The sequence below is a fragment of the Aptenodytes patagonicus genome, chromosome 1 (genome assembly GCF_965638725.1).
Source record: "Aptenodytes patagonicus chromosome 1, bAptPat1.pri.cur, whole genome shotgun sequence".
In the NCBI taxonomy this organism is placed as follows: domain Eukaryota; kingdom Metazoa; phylum Chordata; class Aves; order Sphenisciformes; family Spheniscidae; genus Aptenodytes; species Aptenodytes patagonicus.
Genome location: NC_134949.1, coordinates 211,394,744 through 211,417,452, shown reverse-complemented (window position 1 = coordinate 211,417,452; position 22,709 = coordinate 211,394,744). Strand labels below are relative to the sequence as shown.

General features: G+C 44.4%; 1 protein-coding gene across 5 annotated transcripts in view; it reads right to left on the bottom strand.

Annotated features, from left to right (window-relative positions):
* Positions 1-22,709, bottom strand: part of PDGFD (platelet derived growth factor D) — a 155,905-nt gene that overhangs the window by 56,517 nt on the left and 76,679 nt on the right. For 2 of the 5 annotated variants that reach the window (XM_076328222.1, XM_076328224.1), the window contains exons 2-3: positions 11,805-12,009; positions 7,596-7,776 (exon numbers count right to left, since the gene is read on the bottom strand). In XM_076328222.1, the coding sequence (XP_076184337.1) occupies positions 7,596-7,776; positions 11,805-12,009 (386 nt within the window). Of the gene's footprint in view, positions 1-6,885; positions 6,928-7,595; positions 7,777-11,804; positions 12,010-22,709 lie in introns of all 5 variants that reach the window. The other 3 variants (XM_076328220.1, XM_076328221.1, XM_076328223.1) reach the window with 3 other exon arrangements.

Genomic DNA, 22,709 nt, shown 5'->3' with positions numbered 1-22,709 from the left:
ATTGATATGGTCCTACTTTTGCCCTGCTTTCTACCCGACCCAGACCTGCCTTCCCTCCTCTCCTAGACCCAGTCTTTCCTATTTCAGGTCCACTGTTTAAAATCTCCAATTCATCTGCCTCCTTTCTTTCCTAACCATGCTGCCACAGCTCCTCTGGTTTACACAAGTCCCTCCTTCCCTTCATTCCCTTGTTAAAAATGTTTCCTTAATTGCCATTCACCCTTCTTCAGTCCAAATGAAACTACTGTAATGAACAAGTGACACGTGGACATCTTCCTGGTAAAGATGGAAAGCTTCTTCTTCCTCATCTTCCATGATGTATCTGCTAAGTTTGATATTGTCAGTCACACCCTTTCTGTCCTTTGGCTTTTTTATTTTTCCTTTCAGCTTTCAAGAATCTTTGCTTGTTTGGGTCTTCTTCTACCTCTCTGACCATTGCCTTTTGGCATTTCTGCTGCCTTGTCTCTCTCTGTGGGCTTGCCTCTTTCACTCTGTGTGCTTGCCTTACCCACAATTAACTTTATCTCTGAACATGGACTATACATAACTCTCCTCCCTTGCCTTTGCTGCTGCCACTGTTTCATTGCCATTCCTGTATCACTCCTTCCCTCTAGTACTTGTAGCATCCTCTAATGCCAAGCTGGTAGGTGATTCCTCTTCTCCTTGAAACCTACTTTTGGGCATCACTCTCTTATCAGTATCATCTCTGACTTACAAATGGCTTTAGAAATTAGGACACAAGACAGGGAGACCCCTAATGAAATTTAAAATTCAGAGAGTCACATAGTAGGATTGGGACCAATCCTTGTGTCTGGGACAATAGGAGTAAACATGGAAGGGGCATCAGACCTTCAGAAGAGACCTGCCAAGAGAAATACTACATTAGACCACAATCTAGGGAAGACTGGGATAAGATGCAGTATGGGATAACTGACTGTGAAGTGTTGGGCCACGTCAGGTCATAGCTTTGGCCACAGCCCCCAGGCTCCCTCTGACTCAAATGCTGCATTCAGCTGGTGGGTCACAGGCCTGAAAACCTGCAAGGATTTCCACCAGAGGAGATGGGGCGGGAAAGACTTAGGAGGTAGGCAGCAAAGGTTTGGGGTTTTGGAAGGTGTGATAGGAGGTTGGAGAGAGAAATAGCTCTCGGTTAGATGCAAATGTTGGAATGAATCTTTTAATTAGGAACTTCAGCTGCCCTCAGAGCAGTTGAGACGTGCCTTCTCAACCCAGGTATGCCAGCTTCCTTTTTGCTGAGCTACCTGACCCCCAGTTTTGCTTCTTGCATATCCTTCACTATCTTTTGTTCTGCTCTGAGTGCTGGGACAACTTGAAGGTTCCTGCCTACCACACTGCTTGGCTTGTCTACCACGCCATGCTCGTTTCTTCATCAAACCCTGCTGAAGGACAGATTAGGTCTGTGAGGTTAATTAAGCAGCAGATCGAGGCTTGCTGGACTCTCAGGAATCTTCATTAAATGGAAGGCATTGCTCCTCCCCATATAAAATTACTCTGAGATGCTCCATGTCTCAAGATGCACTGAGGCACAATCTCTCTTTTTAACATGCTGTCATTTTATGTTGCTTTTTAAAACATTATAACACCTTCCCAAGTAAAAAAAAAAAAAAAGTGCATAGATAATCTCTTAAATCCTCTGCTTATGTAAAGTTGGGGAAGGAATGTTAAAGATTTTGAGCAAGTTTTATCTAATTAGAAAGGACTTAATTACTTTTCTCCTGAAAGATGAGCCTCTGGCTGATAATTTTAGGAGGATGGTACGCCTTGAGCAAAAACACAGAAAATAGTCTTCTGCCAGAACTTAAGAAAATAGAAGTTTCATCATTTAGATTGTTATGAGTTTTGCACATGGGTAGTATTTATAAAAAATCTTTGCTGTCTAGCATAGACAGGCAATCAAAACTGAAATCAGAGAAAGAGTAGCAGAATAACAACTGATAAAGCTTCCACATGTAAGTTCTTGCTTCTTCATTGCAACATCTGTTGCATGTTCAACCACTTTATTAACCAAGACATTCCCCCCTACCCCATTCCTCTCCTTCTGTACCCCCAGCAATTTACTGAGATTCCTTCTGTGGATTATCTAAAAGCAGGGAAGGTATTCATGCACCATTATCATGCCTGTTGTCACATGAGATACATTATATGGGTTTTCAGGCAGAATATTTTGTCTTGGAGACAGAAATGAAATGTCTATTCTGTGAAAGAAGTGACAAGCTAAAACAGAAGCACAGCAGCAAAGACTCATGCAACTCCTGGGCTGGATTCAGCTCTGTGGCCAGTGATAAAGAATTAATCATCCTTTATGGTCTTTATGAATCTGTATTCACACCAGTGGTTGAATCTTTTTGCAATCATGTTAACTCTTACAAGGAAGTTTATTTATTGACATTTAAAAAATCTGCAGCCTGGTGCTGCATTACTTGTTCAAACAAATCTGCTAAAATACAGGGAGCCAGTTGCTTAATTCAGAGTGATTGTGAGTACAAGTATCAGGACCAGGTTCTTATTCTGCCCATTTTCATTTTCTGATTGTGCTTTGAATTTCTGGTGTTTTCCTGTGAGCTTAACAGACAAGTATCAAAGAGTTTAAGTCTAGTATTTGAACTAACTTTGACTGGTCAACATTTTTTTGCATGAGCAAATAATTAAATTTTATTAGACTGCCTGTGATGTTTTTCCCCACTTTGTGACCAATGTTCTTTTTTTGATCATATGAATGGTGGTGACCTATAGCCTGGACGTTTAGCAAATAGCTAGTTCTCTGTAGAAGTCCACATGATGGACCAAAACCCAAAGTTCCCCACCCAATCCATTAATTTCTTTATGGCTCACTCATTCAAGAAATGTCATTTCAAACAAGCAAAAATTACTCATGTTCTAACACATTGATACACATTTTGACACATAAGTTTATCCTGGGACAAATGCACTTATGCTCTCCTGTTTAGCACCACATGTCCACCTTTGTTGGTTTACAATTCCCAAAGAAGTAAAGATTGCTCTTAATGCTATAGAATCGTTGAGGTTGGAAAAGACCTCTAAGATCATCGAGTCCAACTGTCAACCCAACACCACCATGCCCACTAAACCATGTCCCTAAGTGCCTCATCTACACGTCTTTAGAATCATAGAATCATAGAATCATTAAGGTTGGAAAAGATCTCTAAGATCATCAAGTCCAACTGTCAACCCAACACCACCATGTCCACTAAACCATGTCCCTAAGCACCACATCTACACGTCTTTTAAATACTTCCAGGGATGGTGACTCAACCACTTCCCTGGGCAGCTTGTTCCAATGTTTAACCATGTGATGTTTCCTATTCATGAATTATATTAGAAGGAAAAGAAAGGTAAAAGCACATCTATATGTGTATATATGTAAAAAGATGTATATGTAAATATATATTTTTTAACCTTACATCGTTGTATATATGCATGTTTGTATATATACATGTATATATGTTCCAAGCTTTCTTGAAGCCCTTGTTTCCAATAATGATTTTAGTCAAAGTTCCCAAATATGGATTTCATTTAGGATTAACGAAACAATTAGTAAGGCAATAACAATTTACTGTTATAACCATATAACAAATATGTGCCTTTTGTAATAAACTTAAAATAGTGGTTTTAATTAGCAAATGGAATGCAACGTTTTCTAGTTGTCTCATTAAAATGAAATTAGATGCAGGGTTGGGAATTTTAATTCAAAACATTCACCTTCATTGTTGGAACACGTTCCTGAACGAGTTCCTAGATTATTTTAGTAAATGTCCATGCTAATGTACTTGTAAAAGTGGGGTCCAAACTTGTTAACATTCCCTTCTCGAATTAGGAGATTGGAAAAAATTAACTTCAGAAGGAAAAAGGGGATTGTATAAAATTACTTCAGTCAAGCAAAGATTATTTCCATGTGTAACAGTGTAACTTAATTTACATTCCTACATCTCAAAATAATTGATGCAGTATTTTTAGTAATTATTGAATACTTACTTGCTACATGCAAGATCCCTCAGTTGAGGTAACTGCACTGCAAGCAGCGATAGAATGAAATTTTACATTTGTGGCAATATGGAATATTCATGTAATCTACTTTAAGGTGTGCAACCCAGGGGCCTCTCTCCTGACAGTGCCTAGCTCCCCTCTAGCAACTGTGTAAGTAACCTAAGATGACTTATCTTCCTCTGTATCACATATCTCTACAGTGTTTGTTGTGAAACTATGTCCTTAGAGTTAAGAAATTATATAATGCATGAGAAAAAAAGACTGGAATACCTCAGTGCCTTCTATACTGCAAATAAAAGTTTCTAAGGCAACTCCATCAAGAAAAGTAAAAAAAAAAAAAAAAGTTTGAGAAATAACCACTTTAAGTGATAATAGCAGGGAGGAATTTCAAACAAATTTGCAGCTAAGTGAGGCTCATGCCTAATAGCTGTCCAGGGCTTGCTCCAGACCATTTTTGCTCTAGGTCTGTGAAGCTTGAAGGAAAAGACAATTTTTAGAGAGGTTTGAGAGAGACATTTCTCTGTGTGGATACTCAGGTTAAGGCAACAAACTGCACAGCCACAACTGGGGGCTTTGAGTGTGAAGTGTCCCTAGACACCAGCCACCAGCTGCACATACTTGCCTCCTTCTGCACCGTCACAGACAGCACAGAGTAGGAGTGACTTTTTCCAGCCACATTAGGACACTTTTGACTCTTATTCAACTTGAGATAACCGGTGGGGCACACTCAAGTCACTAATAAGCTCCTGGCGTCAGCTCCACCCTGGAGCTCCCACCCCCAAGGAGTCCTATGGCTTCATGGGGAAAGAGCAGATCAGGGACAGGCAACAGGCAGCAACATGTTGGATCTGCCCCTTCTCTCCAAAACCACCCTCGCTGCTCCCCCTCCAGCCTTCCTAGTCCCTCAAACACACAGAGGGGAGGGTAGAGGCAAAGGTGCCAAGAGGCAGAGGACACGGGGAGAGGAAAAGGAAGAAGGTGGAGGGAGCCAGCCTTGGCAAGCAAAGGTTGCTAAATGCTGTGTTCAGATGCTCAGACTTTATTTCACAGATCTGCTCCCTTTCCCGTTGTCCCTTATCTTATATTGGGACAGTAAATTATTCCCATACATCTGTATGGCTTTCAACCTTGTCCTGTTAAAGATCATCCTCATATTTTTTTTAGTCTAATTTTTCAGAGTCACCTTGAATTCTAATCCCACCGTCCTGAGTGACTGAGCCTCTCTGTCTTACATGCGTTGCTTACTTTGCATGCCTTGTTTTACAAGGGCAAACATGATTTTCATGGATACAAGTCTAACTTATGTCTTCTCTAGAAAAATAATCCCTTTTTGTTTCTCTAAATGGAACTGAAATGTAAAGTTAATGCAAAAACACAAGCACATGAAGATAATGAAGTATGTTTCTGCTAAGCTCTACGGTGCCTCATTTGTGCCTCATGCAGAGCGCTGAACTAGGTAAAAACTTGATCTGCGTCAAATGAAGTGAACTTAACTGACTTCCTTGAAGATTCATAAATGAGAAGGCCAGAGAGCAAGGCTGCGAGGCTTTTTGGCTGCATGCGTAACGGCAAGAAATTCACCCAGACATTCTGACACCACGCTCAGGAGATGAAGCTGATCAATAAACTCAAGGGAACTCTCCAAATTGCTTGCTTCAATTTTCTCTGGAAAATTATCAATCAGAGTCTAGCATACAAATAAACAACTGCCACACAGATCCAAACTCCAAATATAAGGAAAAAAAAGGGAGTTAAAGTTTTGCACATATCTTGTGCACCATTTTCCAAGAAAGCCCCCAGAAGTAGCCTTGTCTTGGAGAAGGTTACAAAAGAAAGAAAAAAAGCAACGTAAAGGCCTTTCATTTCCTCTGATACAAAATACCATATGGTTTTGCATGCTTCATTAATGCTCCTTGGTTTGCCGCCTAGAAACGCACAATGAGTTCAACCTTCAGGGGTCAGCAGTGCTCAGCATATCTATGAACTGAGCTCTAAGCGACTGTGGGGACTATCGAATAAGGGCTGACTCTGCTGAATGTTAATCCTGCAGTTTTAGGTTGGACGGTTTGGAATCTGAGATCCAGCTAAGTACGTATCACCCCCCATCTCATGGTGATGTGCGAATGCCACTAATCACCTGTATGGTTTCCTTCTGAGAAAAAACAGTATTTCAATCAGAGGGTGCTCTTGGAGAGTATTCTTCCAAATAGATTTGCTAGACTGTAAAATTCTGTTTGCTCATAGTTTTGAAATTAGATAAATACAGTAGCCTTTTTTGAGCTTTCTAGTGCAGAGTCTCCCGTGTTTTGAGTGAAAACATTAATTTTTGGAAAGCCTAATACTATCAGACTAGCTGTACGTGGTCTGGAATAAAGCTTGCTAAATGCAGCAGAGTTTTTGTGGCTGCACTGAAATACAAGTAGTGTCAAGAGAGGCTGCTTCACTGTCTCATTTTTATGCCCAGTGGTCTTTCATAGACTGTTCTGCCTAAATTTTAGTTTTAGTAGATTACCTTCAAATTAGAGTAAATTAGAGCTCAGGATTTACTCATAGTGCAATGCATTACTCCACTAGAAGCCTAACAATTTAAATGCAAGGGAGCACAATCTTTATAGTTTCAGAGTTGTCTTGACAATGTGCTGTTTATGGACCCTTTTTAGCATACATAGGCATACATGCATGCAAAGCTGAGAGGTTGAAGTGAAATGACTCAAAGAGTGGATTTCTCCTGTTACAGCATTAACATTATTGCTATTGCAGGCTTTCTTATTCTTGTTAAATAACAGTGGACTGTATAAAAAGGGAATAAGAAGTGTGATGGATATGAAAAAATAATGATGACAATATAATAATGCTTACCATTTCCTGAATGTTTGCAAAATCTGCCTCTTTCGAGCTACACTGCACCAAAAGCATTATAATATTAATCAGGACAATACAAAGGAATACATACTTGTATCAAAATCTACTTAGAGTAATGAGCATTCCTGCTCCCTAAAGACAAAACCAAAATAAAAAAAGAAGAGGTTTTCATCTCACTGAAACAGTACATGATACAGTGCTAACGCCACTGCATATACAAAGAGGCATGTTTATACGTGGTTAAAAATACAGCCTGAGCCTTAGCACATTGTCTTGCATGTGGAATTTTATTGCATGTAGAATAAACTACTCTGCATCTAACTCAGAATCACAGCCATAACCCCTCAAGGTATTTTTTATTTGACCTCAAATGAACATAAAAAAGGAGTTCATAGAGCAGCCATTTCTTCACTATTTCTGCAGCATCTGTCGAGGCACTGGCAGTGCAGCCTCAGTGCAGAAAGTGTTAGTGCTTCTGAAACATGTTATTAGTGTAAATCTTGGCCTGGACTTGACTTTATTTTATATTTAATGACAGGATGTCAAAAATACTTTGATCTGTATTAACGTAGTTGCTGGAATGAAAATACTTTCAGTCAATTAGTGTTTTGATCCAATGCAGTTAGCTACACCATCCAGTTTTCAAGTACTGATGCTCTTTTACACTACAATCTGTCTCTCACCCATGACACAGCTAGGTGACTTACCACAAGGGAGTAACAGATCTTGAATCCAGGTTTAGCCACAAAGTAGTCATCGGATTTGAAGGTTATCTTTATCTGATTTGTTCTTGATGTTATTCTTGGAGGTACTTCCTTGTGTCCACACCACCGTCCTCGTATAACCGTGCTGGTCTCTGATACATCTTCCACTTCCACAAAGTCATACCTGGGAACCAATTTGAAGGATTAGTTTTTGCTAACTCTGGTTACAGAAGATGGTTGCAAATAGACAGGAGCATAGCTGGAGACACAGAGACAGCTGTCCCTTGTTCTCCACTGCAAGACATCAGACTAAATATTACAAATGGTGGACATGCTCGTGTAGCACAAAATACACTAAGCTGCAAGCTACTGCCTGAGTGCTCAAATGGCTGGGTTTTGGGCTCCTGGAACACAACAGACAGTATTTTCTACCACGTTACAATAGCAATGAGAGGCACTTGCATGTGCTTAGTACACAGTAAACATATGCATTGCATTTCATGTGGTAGATAAATAATTTAGAGACCTGATAAAATATTATTTAAGGCAGGCTGCCCAAGCTGAGCAGCTGCAAGCCCTTGTGCACTTTCTGGTGGTCCCCCCAACTCCCTGCAGCAGCAGCCGCCAGCTCCCACCTGCTGCACCTGTCAAGAGGGCTGGAGCCGGGCTGCTGCCGCCGTGCCGGGAGCAAAGGGAGATGCTGGAGGGACACAGGGCAGTGCATGCTCTGAAAGGTGCTTTTTAGGACTTTCTTTGTAGGAGTCATGGTGGTCCTGCTAGATGGTTTGGAAAGACTCATTTCAAGCTTTCAAGTGGAAAAGGGCAGGCTGGCACTCTGCATGCCGTGGCAGGGACTCCTCCGCTCTTCACCTGGGGAAAAGCAGCAGCACGTCTTACCCTGTGCAAGGTCACACCTTGTCCAGGCACCTGTGCCACAGCCAAAAGAGGGCTCTGCCAGGAGCAGCAGACACTAAACCCCAGGGACGAGAGGACACAGTGACAGCACTCACTGCCACAGCCTGCATATTTGCTGGCTTGGGTCATTTATTGAGTTCATTTCTTGAGCTGGAGAATAACGAAGGCAGAGAATAAATTCCTGATCTCACTACATCTATGAGAAAGACAGTCCCTCGATATCTGTGGAGGCAGAATTAGGCCCCACAAATTGCGGCCGGCGAGGGAGAGGCGATGACAAGAGGGGCAGGTTGAGCACAGGCAACGAGACACAGGGAGAGCTGCCATCCCCACAGTACAGTTAAGCCTTAAAACTTTGGAGGTCTTTACCAGGAAAGGTTTTTATTATCAAAGTGTGCTCCCTCCAAAAAGGGAGTTTAAGACTGTTAACCAATTCTTACTAGAAATGTGCTGCTCCCCACCCCCGGGTCTGCGGGCCAGGCGCCCGCCTCCCTACCCAGTTGTGGGAGCTCAATAGCTCTGTAAATAACAGACCTGTTTTTCTCTGCTGAGAGTCCATGTGAAAAAAATGCAAGTACTATGTGGCTTAAGAATATCAGCACTGCTGCTTTTATATTCACCAACCCCAAATTGTACAGAACAGAAAATAACAGATTCGCCATAACCAAATCACTTAAATCTGCCCAAACTCTGCTGAAACACACATTTTTTTGTAACACTACAAAGTTTAGTTCCAGACAGAGATAAACTTGTCTCAGGCTCTCTCCACTGTCCTCTGGTCCCACTCCCTCATGGTGATGGACATGGTACCCAGGCAGAGCTCTGCGCTGCCTGTGCGAGCATCCACCACTGCCCCCCGGGCAGCACGACAGCCAGCGAACACTTATTTTAACATGAGGGGTTGAAGAGTTTTCAGCATGATGACCTTGTAGGCATTGGTGAAAATTGCCCCGACCGGCCTCTACTTTTTGAGGCTGGTAGTCAGACTAACTCCTGGCAAAAATGGGGCAAATCCATGGGCTTTCCGGGATTATTTCTGCTTTCAACAGCAGAGGCTTTGCTGCAATGATCATGGAAGTAGGTGCAATCTCGGTTGTTTCTGCGCATCCAAAGAGCCTCAGAGGCTGGGTAATTTAATTGCTTTTCAGAATCATCTCTTATCAAGTGCCTGTGGAAATGCTAACAGCACTTCTAGAAAATTCTGTAAAACCTTGAATATTTCCCCTCCTTCCGAAACAGTTCTGCTAAAGTATACCTTTTCATTCCTCAGCCTGAATGAATTTCAATCAGTTCAGTCTTAATAGTATGCAAATTACAATAATTAGCATTAATGAAAAATTGAAAGAAAACACTAGGAAGTTTCTGGAAAAAAAACGTAAGGTCAAAAGCAAGTACAAAAGGAAGGTAAGGTGCAGAGGCCCTGAATTACTTGTGCAATATGCACAGCATTCAAGCACATGCTCAGCTCTCAGCATTCATTTCAATTAAAACATGCTTAGCTGTCTCTAAAGCAGCACTGTAGGGATTGTCAGGGACTGAAATTGCAGAAAGGAACCTAGTTTTGAAAAACATATTGAGCATTAGCAAAAAATCTAACTATGCACACAGTACTTAACAGGCTTAAAGCCATCACGAGCTGTCTGCCTGAGACATTCCTCACTCTGGAAGTAATACTACACAAATAAAGGTCTTCCAGGAACACCAGGGAAAGCTTTATTTCAGAAAAGAATGTGAATTTCTCCAGCTTCTATAGACACTATGGATGATGGAAGGTCTTTGCTTCTCTCTGCATCCTAAATTAGCTGCTCTGGAAAAAGCAGGCAGACTGCCTTTGAAGATGGTCCCCAAACCCATAATGCCGGTAACAGCTTGACTTCCCCTCACCGTGCCACCACCTTTAATGGCTCTTGACAGAGAGTACTTCATCTTTTTTTCCACAGTAAATTAGCCCTCTGTTTCAAAGTTGCAATGCTTTAAGGTCAGCCACAGTTTATCCACTATGTAAATATTAACAGGCTGCTTCTGTATGCATTAGGCTTTCAATCTGGGAAAGCGTTTGTGGTGCTGGGAGGTAACTGTCATTACTGACTGCTGCGGATCTCGGACCAACAGCACCAGAGCAGAGCAGCAGCTGCCAAGACCATCAAGGCGCAGGCAAGGAGATCCAGTTTCAGGCTGCATTCTTTTATTACTAAATGGAAAGCAAACCTGCAGAAATGGTTCTCCCTATTGGTAACGTAGAAAATTAACAAAGCAAAACAAAACAAAAAAATCTACCCTTTAAAACCCCAAAGAACTGCCAAACCCTATAAATGCAAATTAATTGACAAAGAAGATAAGATAAGCAGAGGCTGGGTGTGCAGAAAACCTAACAACCCAGTTCTCTGCATAGATAAGGCATAAGTAACAACATGATCAGGCAGAGAGCTGGAAGCTGAGACTTGAGTGTTTTATGTAAGTAGCATCACAGTAATCTGCCTTTCAGAGCGCACGGGAATCCTGAGCCTGCTCTCTCCCGCAGAACAGATAGCTGAATAAAAGAAATATAAACAAAAAACTCCATGGATTTACACTGTTTTAGTGAATGTTGGCAAGATTCACCTCTGTGCTCTGCTAATGCAAAGAGTTTATCCACCTGGGTTAATCAGCCAGATCAACTGAGCTTATGGTCGCTTTTGCTTAAAAGGGGAAACCAAAGCAACCAGGATATAGTAGAGTATACTTTATTAGATATATTAGTATGCAGAGTACACTGATGTTTGTGGACTTATATTTAAAGGTTTTAAAAGAAACTACCAGTGAAGAATAACATTAAAGACAAACAAATAATTTGAAGAACATAATTGTATTTTTCAATGCATTTTTATCTGTCCCTCACACCCCAATACAAACACGTACCTACTCGCTCACACCTCCCAGAGCCTTCAACCTACTGAAAAAGATGTTTTTTGCCTGGCTGAAACATGACAGAGGTGATAGAGACAAAATCCTATTAAAGTAGTACCTGAGTTGTTAGGTAGCTGGATTTGAGCGTACAAGTGCCTTGTGCTTAAAATATTATAGAAGGACTAAAACCTGCCAAAACTGCTTCAAGTCTAGGATAGCTCCGTTTATTTATAAACTCAAAGAGCAATTTGGGTTGGAAGGGACCCCTGAAGGTCTGTCCCCCGAGCAGGGACATCCTAGACCCAGCCACAGATACCCAGGTTTTGGTTTGCAGTCTCATGCCAGTGGCCACATCCTTAAGCTTGAAGGTGGTATTAAGGAGCCCTTTGCAAACTTCCACATGCCACTCACCTGCAGATATCATTTTCAGGCTCCTCCAGTCCAAACTGATTATCAAAAGCCAGCTGGATCCTGGTGCTCTCCGGGGAGTGGAGCCGCCACGTCAGCAGGAGGTTCCTGGGGTAACTGCTGGGGAAGCGCGGACTGTGGATGCAGCCATTCCCTGCCACGCTGATGGTCTCTTCTTTTCGGTACAAGTCTGTGAGGTGATTGCTCTCTGTTAGTAGTCACAACTCGTAGAAATTAGTATGTTGTTCCAGTTACAGGAAGGCAAAAAACACAACAGTTTATAACACAGCACAAATTATTTGCAATTAAAGTCTACAAAAAGTTGAGTCTAGGAGCAGTTATTATTGAATAAGAAGTACAGTGTATTTTCTCTTAATTCAACCCCCTGTAAACAATAATACAACAGTACTCAACTACATAGACTCTTTATTTTATGATAAATATATCATTACTTTTACATCGATATCAACTATATAATTTCCTTCTCACCTATTTGGTTTTAAAACAGAATTTAAACTTTAATAAAAGCTGCAAGCATGAGAACAGTCAAGCGAGACAGAGTGAAGTAAAAAGGTAAAGAAAGATGCCTGCTTCCCAAATTTGGTGCTCTGAGGAGAGATGCCCTCTGAACAAAAGCGGCAATAACAAGGCTGCAGGGAAGTACATGCGAGTGAGTCTAAGTTTGTTTATTATGCTAAAGTGCTTCCTCCCAGAAGCATGTGTTAGGTCACATTTTGATTTTATTTATATGGTGTGAATCATGTGCTGTCAATGGATAATTAACACAAATAGCTACTCCATGCTTACATGGACGTAACTGAAGTCAGAAACTGTCCCACCAACCATCTGATTGAGTAATTTCAAGACAAATAGCCAAGCCTTTACTTAATTAAAATTCCACAACTTCTGCCTGAGCAAATACTCAATTGTTCCTAAAGTTTACTTATACTAAGGTAAAGCCTCAGCTGCTGTAAATCCCTGGCTCCAAGGGTAACAGGAACTGTGGCAAGACCCAGCTCTAAAAGTCCAAATGTCTTCTCAGTTGCACCATGCACTTGCATTGTCCAGCTGTTACTGACTGGTACTGACATTTGGCTCCCAGCATCAAAGAACTGCAAACAACTAGTTTTTTGTGCATTGACAACTTCAGCGTGGTGAAATTTCGAGGATCAGAAGGCTTCAAGGCAATACGCAGATCATGGCAGGATTCAGTCCCCAGTTAGGACACTCAGATCTGAGCCTCCACCAGTGAGATAGCTATCTGTGTTCCCCATGTGGTGCGTGGGGATCTAGGGCTCAGTTCAGTTACTCACAGAGAGATTTGCAACACCATTTAAGACATAGTACGGTTTCCTGCCTGGCCTCCACGAGGACAGGGAGGTCCAGCAGCACATCCAGCAGCCCCCAGCAGAAGTCCCGTGGAAGCTGTGCTGTCTCGCTGAGCCACCTGTGTGTGGGCAAGCTGAGGCCCTTCTCAACATGGCCGGTGGGAGCTACACCTGGACAGGTCTTGACTTAGTTAGTCAAGACCAACTACATTGACCAAATTTCTACTTACTAATGAGAACTCGGACACTAGCTTTCATGTAAACACCTAGACTCTGGTGTCCTGATCTTAAATTTAACATCACTCCCAGTACTCTGCTGAAGGTCAGGTCAACCTCCAGTTCCACTACAAGCAGTAATCAAAGTTCTCTCTCTTAAAATAAAATCTAATGTTTGACTGAAGCTTCATTGTACCCTTCTGACAGGGTAGTAATTCTAGCTTCCAAACAACCTGAAACTTAGAAGAAAAAAGTCTGGGTTTCCTGTAAAAACTATCTCCAAAGATCTATTTGTGACATATTTTTAAGAAGTCTTCATACAAGATGAAATGTTCTCACACCCTGAGCCACCCTTTCTAAGCAAATACAGCCCTGACTCCATAGCTCACAAAGTGCAGAACTAGCCAGTTTTGTTTTGTTTTGTTCTGTTCTTTTTTGACCAAAGAATTTTGCATTGGAAAAGTGACAATTCAGTGAAAATGCAGACCACCCACCCATCAGTTTTGTTGCAATTTTGATCAGGAAGATCTACACTCAAGTCTGTTTTCTATTTTTTTTTTTTTTTCCCCTGAAAAAGAAAAAAAAGACACCTCTGGGGTTTTTTTCCCTGATCTGGAATGAAACAAAATGTCCAGCCAACATTACTGAGTTCCTACTGAAATGCTGAGGACCTTCGGACTCTGAAAACACCCAGTACACCCAAGAGGACAGAGTATTTCACAGGACTATGTCCAAAATGTCCAGGAAAAGGGATAAAAATAAAACAAGTTTTGATGAAAGTAAATTGTGCACTTTTGAATAAAACAACCATTCCCTAAGACAGAATAAAAGTTACTGCAGTAAACCATGGCAGAACTCATCCTATACCTAAGAGTACTTTGCTCTTCTTTCTTGGACAGCAAACTCTTGCCATTTTCCCACTATCAGCACGCATTTCACTGGGTGGTTCAATGTGGTTCATGCTTCTGAGGGAAAGGTTCCCCTTTCCCAGCCAGTCCTAGTACAGGCTTTACTCTGGAGTTGTCAGCTGCTGAGATTAGAGTGCTAGGGATGGTATCTTTCAAATGTGCTCATATATATACCCCCAAACAAAAAATCTGTGCACTTTATTCAGCACACCAGCTGAGAAAGTATGTTACCAGCATTCTTGTACCCCAAGAAAATAGGGTCTATCATGGCTTTTCATTTAACTTAAAACTCTGACTCCCCCAGACCGGGGTGCTCTGCCTGCAGGTCAACCACAGCTGACCAAGATCAGTGCTGAAATGTAATGTCTGGCGCAGCACTATCCAAGTTCAACAGGTAAGTGGAGAAATAAAGCTGCACATGTTAAGAAGCTTAAAAATCAAAGCACAGTGACTTGTTATTTCTATCATGGTAAATGCAGTAATTATAGAGTCATTATAGAGGAAAGGCTGGAAAGAAGCATGGGGAGACAATTCTCGGTATAGTAAAATAGGGGATATAAAAATATTACAGTATGAAGATATGCCTTTTCCACAAAGGAAGAAAATAACTTTGACGAGAATGGCCATAAATACTGTTTCTATAACTCACATGGGATGAAGTGCAAAGCCACTCAGAGCCTGAGTGGCCTGAGCGGCCAAACCCGCAAAAAGCAAAAGCACAGGGAGCGAGAGGGAGCCCCAGCCCCCCCATTCCCCGAGCCGGAGGAGGGAGCTCCTGACGAGCGGCAGCTCTGGCTCAGCGTGGGCGGGGACAAGAGGGGCGGCGGCCAAACCCCCTCACTTACAAGAGCAGCCCCCAGGGAGCGCGAGTGACCCGGAGCGCGGCGAACAGGGCGGGCAAACAGGACGTGGCGCGTCAGAAGGGTGTGGCGCGGCAGTTCGCGCGGGCAGGGCGTGCAGGGAAGGCGAGCGGGCAAGGCGCAGCCCCACTCCCGGCTCTAGAGGCCAACTCAACTGGTAATCGTCGGCTTCCGAGAAGAGGACCGGCTATGGTTTCCACTCGGCTGAAAGCCATCGCCAGAAGGAATGTGGTGACCCAGACGGAGCTCACACGCAAGAATACAGCTGTCCAGGTCTCTGGCTGCAGGGAGTGCCTGAGCCTGTCAGCTGTACCGGAGGGCGGCAGAGACACCACCTGTGTGCGGTGTGACCAGGTGGATGATCTGCTCAGCCTGGTGGCAGAGCTGAAGGAGGAGGTGGAAAAGTTGAGGAGTATCCAGGAGTGTGAGAGGGAGATAGATTGGTGGAGCCACACCCTACCGTCCCTGAGGCAGAGGCAGCAGATGGAGGCTCCGTGAGAAGCAGAGGATCCCCTGCCTTCTTGCCACCAGGTAGAAAGAGGGGACCTAAGCGACGGGGGGGGATGGAAACAGGTCCCTGCTCGGCGTGCCAGGCGAAGCCCGCCCGGCCTCCCTCACCTTCCCGGTTGCCCTTACAGAATAGATATGGGGCCCTGGAACTTGAGGGCGAGGCAAACGAGGATGTAGACGAAGGTCCATCCGGGGGGTCGCCTAGGGTGAGGCAGTCAGCCCCACGCATTATGACTGCCGCTGCTAAGAAAAAAAAGGAGGGTAATTGTCATAGGCGATTCCCTTCTGAGGGGAACAGAGGGCCCGATATGCCGACCGGACCCGTCCCACAGGGAAGTCTGCTGCCTCCCTGGAGCCCGGGTCAGAGACATCACTAGGAAGCTCCCTGGTTTGGTACGGTCTTCTGACTACTACCTGCTGTTGGTTATACAGGCTGGCAGTGATGAGGTTCTAGAGAGAAGTCCTGCAGTGATCAAAAGGGACTTCAGGGCACTGGGGCGACTGGTTCAAGGATCGGGAGCACAGGTAGTGTTTTCTTCTATCCCTACAGTGGCAGGGAAGAATACTGAAAGGAGCAGGAAAACACACCTGATCAACACGTGGCTCAGGGGCTGGTGCCATCGGAGGAATTTTGGTTTTTTTGATCATGGGGAGGTTTACATGGCACCGGGCCTGCTGGCGACAGATGGAGTCCAGCTGTCTCACAGGGGGAAAAGGATCCTTGCTCATGAATTGGCGGGGCTCACTGAGAGGGCTTTAAACTAGGTTTGAACGGGGAAGGGGATAAAACCAGGCTCACTAGAGATGAGCCTAGGGGTGGCGTGCCGATGCCGGGGGCGAAATCGATAGCCCAGCTCAAGTGCATATACACCAATGCACGCAGCATGGGCGGCAAGCAGGAGGAGCTGGAAGCCATTGTGCAGCAGGAGAGATATGACTTAGTCACCATCACAGAAACGTGGTGGGGTGACTCTCATGACTGGAGTGCTGCAATGGATGGCTATAGACTCTTCAGAAGGGACAGGCGAGGAAGGAGAGGCGGTGGGGTGGCCCTGTATGTTAGGGAGTGTTTCGATTGTATAGAGCTCAACAATTGTGATGATGGTACAGTTGAGTGTCTATGGGTAAGGATGAGGGGGAAGGACAAGGAGGCAGATATCCAGTTGGGAGTCTGTTATAGACCACCCAACCAGGATGAAGGGGTGGATGAAGCGTTCTATAAGCGGCTGGCAGAAGTCTCTCAATTGCTAGCTCTTGTTCTCGTGGGAGACTTCAACTTCCCGGACGTCTGCTGGAAATACAACACGGCAGAGAGGAAGCAGTCTAGGAGGTTCCTGGAGTGTGTGGAAGACAACTTCCTGACACAGCTGGTGAGTGAGCCTACCAGGGGAGGTGCCTCGCTCGACCTGCTGTTTACTAACAGAGAAGGACTGGTGGGAGATGCAGTGGTTGGAGGCCGTCTTGGGCTTAGCGACCATGAAATGATAGAATACTCGATTCTTGGTGAAGTAAGGAGGGGGGCCAGCAAAACCGCAACCATGGACTTCCGGAGGGCGGACTTTGGCCTGTTCAGGACGCTGGTTGAGAGAGTCCCGTGGGAGACGGTCCTGAAGGGCAAAGGGGTCCAGGAAGGCTGGACGTTCTTCAGGAAGGAAGTCTTAAAGGCGCAGGAGCAGGCTGTCCCCGTATGCTGTAAGAAGAACGGGCGGGGAAGACGACTGGCCTGGCTGAACGGGGAGCTCTTGCTGGGACTCAGGAAAAAAAGGAGAGCTTACCGCTTGTGGAAGAAGGGGCAGGCGACTCAAGAAGAGTACAGGGATCTCGTTAGGTTGTGCAGAGAAGAAATGAGAAAGGCAAAAGCCCAGCTAGAACGCAATCTGGCCGCTGTCGTTAAAGACAACAAAAAAAGTTTTTACAAATATATTAATGACAAGAAGAGAGCCAAGGAGAATCTCCATCCCTTATTCGATGCGGGGGGGGAACATTGTCACTGAGGATGAGGAAAAGGCTGAGGTACTCAATGCCTTCTTTGCCTCAGTCTTTAACAGGCAGAGCAGTTCTCCTCAGGGTACTCGGCCCCCCGAGCTGGAAGACGGGGACAGTGAGCAGGATGAACCCCCCATAATCCAAGAGGAAGCAGTCAATGACCTGCTACGCCACCTGGACGCTCACAAGTCTATGGGGCCGGATGGGATCCACCTGAGAGTGCTGAGGGAGCTGGCGGAGGTGCTCGCCAAGCCACTCTCCATCATTTATCAGCAGTCCTGGTTAACGGGGGAGGTCCCGGATGACTGGAGGCTTGCCAATGTGACACCCATCTACAAGAAGGGCCGGAAGGAGGATCCAGGGAACTACAGGCCTGTCAGCCTGACCTCGGTGCCAGGGAAGATTATGGAGCGGTTCATCTTGAGGGCGCTCACAAGGCATGAGCGGGACAACCAGGGGATCCGGCCTAGCCAGCACGGATTCATGAAAGGCAGGTCCTGCTTGACCAACCTGATCTCCTTCTATGACCAGGTGACCCGCCTAGTGGATGAGGGAAAGGCTGTGGATGTGGTCTACCTGGACTTCAGTAAGGCCTTTGACACCGTCACCGTCACCGTCTCCCACAGCATTCTCCTAGAGAAGCTGGCGGCTCACGGCTTAGACAGGTGTACTCTGCGCTGGGTCAAAAACTGGCTGGACGGCCGGGCCCAGAGAGTTGTGGTGAATGGAGTTAAATCCAGTTGGCGGCCGGTCACGAGCGGTGTTCCCCAGGGCTCGGTTTTGGGGCCGGTCTTGTTTAATATCTTTATCGATGATCTGGATGAGGGGATTGAGCGCTCCCTCAGTAAGTTTGCAGACGACACCAAGTTGGGCGGGACTGTTGATCTGCTCAAGGGTAGGCAGGCTCTGTAGAGGGACCTGGACAGGCTGGATTGATGGGCCCAGACCAACTGTATGAGGTTCAACAAGGCCAAGTGCCGGGTCCTGCACTTTGGCCACAACAACCCCATGCAGCGCTACAGGCTTGGGGAAGAGTGGCTGGAAAGCTGCCCAGCAGAGAAGGACCTGGGGGTGTTGGTCGACAGCCGGCTAAACATGAGCTGGCAGTGTGCCCAGGCGGCCAAGAAGGCCAATGGCATCCTGGCCTGTATCAGAAATAGTGTGGCCAGCAGGAGTAGGGAAGTGATCGTGCCCCTGTACTCGGCCCTGGTGAGGCCGCACCTCGACTACTGTGTTCAGTTTTGGGCCCCTCACTACAAGAAGGACGTCGAGGTGCTGGAGCGTGTCCAGAGAAGGGCAACGAGGCTGGTGAGGGGTCTGGAAAACAAGTCTTATGAAGAGCGGCTGAGGGAACTGGAGTTGTTTAGCCTGCAGAAAAGGAGGCTGAGGGGAGACCTCATCGCTCTCTACAACTACCTGAAAGGAGGTTGTAGCGAGGTGGGTGTCGGTCTCTTCTCCCAAGTAACTAGCGATAGGACAAGAGGAAATGGCCTCAAGTTGTGCCAGGGGAGGTTTAGATTGGATGCGAGGAAAAATGTCTTTCCTGAAAGAGTGGTGAAACATTGGGACAGGCTGCCCAGGGAAGTGGTGGAGTCCCCATCCCTGGAGGTATTTAAAAGACGAGTAGATGAGGCGCTTAGGGACATGGTTTAGTGGGCATGGTGGTGTTGGGTTGCTGGTTGGACTCAATGATCTTAGAGGTATTTTCCAACCTTAATGATTCTATGATTCTATGATTCTGTGATTCACCTGACATTGGAGTAGACTCTTCAAGAGCTCTGAAACAGCTTGATTCCCTCTTAACTCTCTCCCCACGTACTAAATTACAACATGAAGTGGTGCAGCCAGGACTGGAACCAAAAGCACTAGTGTTTTCTAAGGGGATTTTCAACGGGGTTTTGCAGAGTTAACTGGTTTAGACAGATGCGGGAACACAGTCAACCCAAACTCAGTCTCTGGAGGTTGGCCCCTCACAAATAATCAAGCACCTGGGAAACAGCTTGAGATATGAGCAACTCCTGTACTTCTTGTAGCAACTAAGATGTGAGACTAAAATGACAAGAGCTTTCCAAGCAGACAAGCATTGTTCTCATCAGATACACTGGGGGAACTCGCAGAAACCAGACACGGGCCATGGGGAAAGTCAGGGAAAAAACCACTTGAGAAAAGATGTAGGCAAAGGAAAAGGCAGTGTCTCTTTCAAGGAACTTCCCATGTTGCAATGCAATACAATGCAGTATTATACTGTGTCCTGAATGTCACATACTAACGGTATTCCATAATGCTTTATAGGAGTAAATAAAAGACGACAGTGGGTAATACACCACCTGTCACATTTACTAAAAAGCATATTAATATATTTCACAATGAATAAAAGTAGGTGTTAAGTCATAAGGCAAAAAGGTCATTTAAGCAATACACAGAAGGAGGATATTCTAGATGGCAGGAGCTACAAAGACATCTTTGCACTGGGGAAGGGAAACTACCTCATAAGGAAGATGAGTGGGAAGAAAGCTGGGAGACATCCTTCACAGTGAGGCATTTCCCTGCAGAGAGTCTGAACTAACTGGGAAGCAGCATGCTTTATATTTTATTTATCTGAAGTAATCTCTCTTTTCTTTTCCTCTTAATTCTTTCCCAACCACTAATTTTAAACATAATGTTATACATGATAATCCAGCTGTCCAAGTTAGAGGAGCTCCCATTTAAATGCTCAAAGCAGCTGCATTTTCAGAAGTGTTTGCCTTCCTCTCCCTGCATGGAGGGCAGCTGGCAACTGAGAATTCAGCTCAATATTCAGGAAATTGTGCTTGTCTCAAGACTTTCCCCAGCATGGGTGCCCAGCACATCCAATGTTTCTCCTTCCCAGCCAGAGCATGTTCTCCTAATGCCATGCTGCATGAGCAGCAAGATTAAGAAACATAGATTTCATCCTGTGTTTGCTCTGGATGTCTGTGTTTCCTTGCAAGCTTTAGCAATGTATCAACACATTCTTGTTAAAGCTACTCCCAGTTATGACATACCTACTACAGAAAGAAGTACACTTTTATTATCATCATTCAAGAGACAATGAATTCCTTCAATAAAATAAAAAAAAAAACAAAACCCAAAAGGCAATAACTGCTTGCTAATAGCTAATCTGACATCTGTTCTTGGATATCCATTGCACAAGGAGAGTCTGTAAGTGTCAGTTCCTTCAGAAAGAAGAATTCAGAGAATGACCTTGTCTAAGGACCTAACCAATAATATGGAATATTTAGTTCCACTTTTCTAGGGTTTCTGGAATTATAGCCTCACTTCCTAAGGTGTTGTCCTGTGAATAAGTTTGTTTCTGCCTTTCTTCCCCTTGTAGAAGTGGCTGGCCAACCTCAACAACTTTGACACAGTGGTAGAGGCTGAAAAGATACCATATTCTGACATGTTTTATGACAAGAAATATACCCTCTTAAATCCCATTGACCATAACCAGATGAGCTCATCCTCTGCTACAGCTGAGGAGAGAGTTGCTGGAAACCACGTGAAGTTCATTTTACCACTCGTGAAACTATTTGTTATTTCAGGAAAGGACCTTGGGAGTTTGCATGTGGGAGTTTTCCAGATATAACCCTCCTCCCCCACGGCTGCTCACTTTGAAACAAATAGAGCGGTCAATGGTTTGCCACCAGTTTTTAAACAAATGAGATAAACTTCGGGGAGAATAGCTCTTCAGTTCCTTCAGTTGAAAATTAGCCTGATCTAAATAGCTGAATCCACAGAGTGAGAAGCAAAGAACAGTAAAACATTTTTTAATCCAGGCCACAAATCAGTTCACCTCGGGGACAGGCATGCCAAGCAAGATGTATTTATGGCAGCCTGTTCAGATATTCATCAGTGCTTTTTTATTCCCCCACCCTCCTGCAATAAGGAGAAACTTTATTTGTTATCCATAAGGTTCTGTGTAAATCAGAGGAAAAGGTGAGAGAGTTCATGGTCAACATAGTGTATTCCATAGCTGGTCACAGCTTGTTGGGAAGATATAAAACTGTAAGGTCATTTACCTTGTTAAAAATTATTTTATTTTAGTGAAAACAATAAAATGAATCCTACCCAGTGAACACAACATTACATTTCTGCTCTCTAATGAAGAAAATAATTCTGTATGGTAGTACCTCTCTTAGACACCTCTGTCCTTTTAAGGACAGAAGCCTAACACACCTAGCTCAGCTCTGCTCCTAACACGGTTCACCAGCAGTTCTCCAAGATGGCAGACCAAAGGAGGGAAAGGGTTGGGCTCACCAGAAATGAAACAGGAATAGCACAACCCTGGCCAGGCTAAAAATTGTATATGGCAGCACCAAGCTGAGAAAACAGTCATTCTGGTATAAGGATGCATATGTAAGAGCATATTGGGCCAGTGCATCCAGTCCAAAGCATTACTTCAGGTGGCTTTCAGCTTTATACAACTTCAATAGTCCCATTTATTTGAAGGAGACTACAAACTAACTTATAGTTAAGCTCACACTTAAGGAGTTTGCTGGATCAAGACTCAAATGACAGAGCAGCATTGTAACACCACCCTATGAGTTACTTGTCACCCAGCAACCGAGCAATTAAGAAGTGGACCCAAACCCCACTGGAGTTGATGAAAGACTCTCAGTTTGGTTGGCTTGCCACTGAATTTCAAAGCAGCAGCTCCAGGTACCTGCTCCTTCTCTTATCAACTGGTCCTTTCTTTTTATCAGGAGCATGAAAGATACTTCAGGCATCAGAGTTCAAATCCAAAGCATGACCCATTCTGTCACTGAGGCAATATCAGAAGATGCTGTGTGCATGCTCAGCCAAATTCAGACCTCATGTGCACTCACCCAGCTCCCTCTGCATCTCTGAGCTGTGTGGAGATCTTTGCTAGAAGAATGTTTTATATCTATATAGGAGATATCAAAGCAATGAAATATTGAGCTGTAGTTGAAAGAAGTAAAATTATCCAGTGCAGAATACCCGTGCAGAAGGTATCAGGGAATGGAAAAACCCCCAGCTGTTTAAAATTCAGTTCAGAGCCATCACTCATTTTATAAAAGAATGGTTAGTAGTCTGCCTGTGCTTCTGTGCACAGCAACCCCA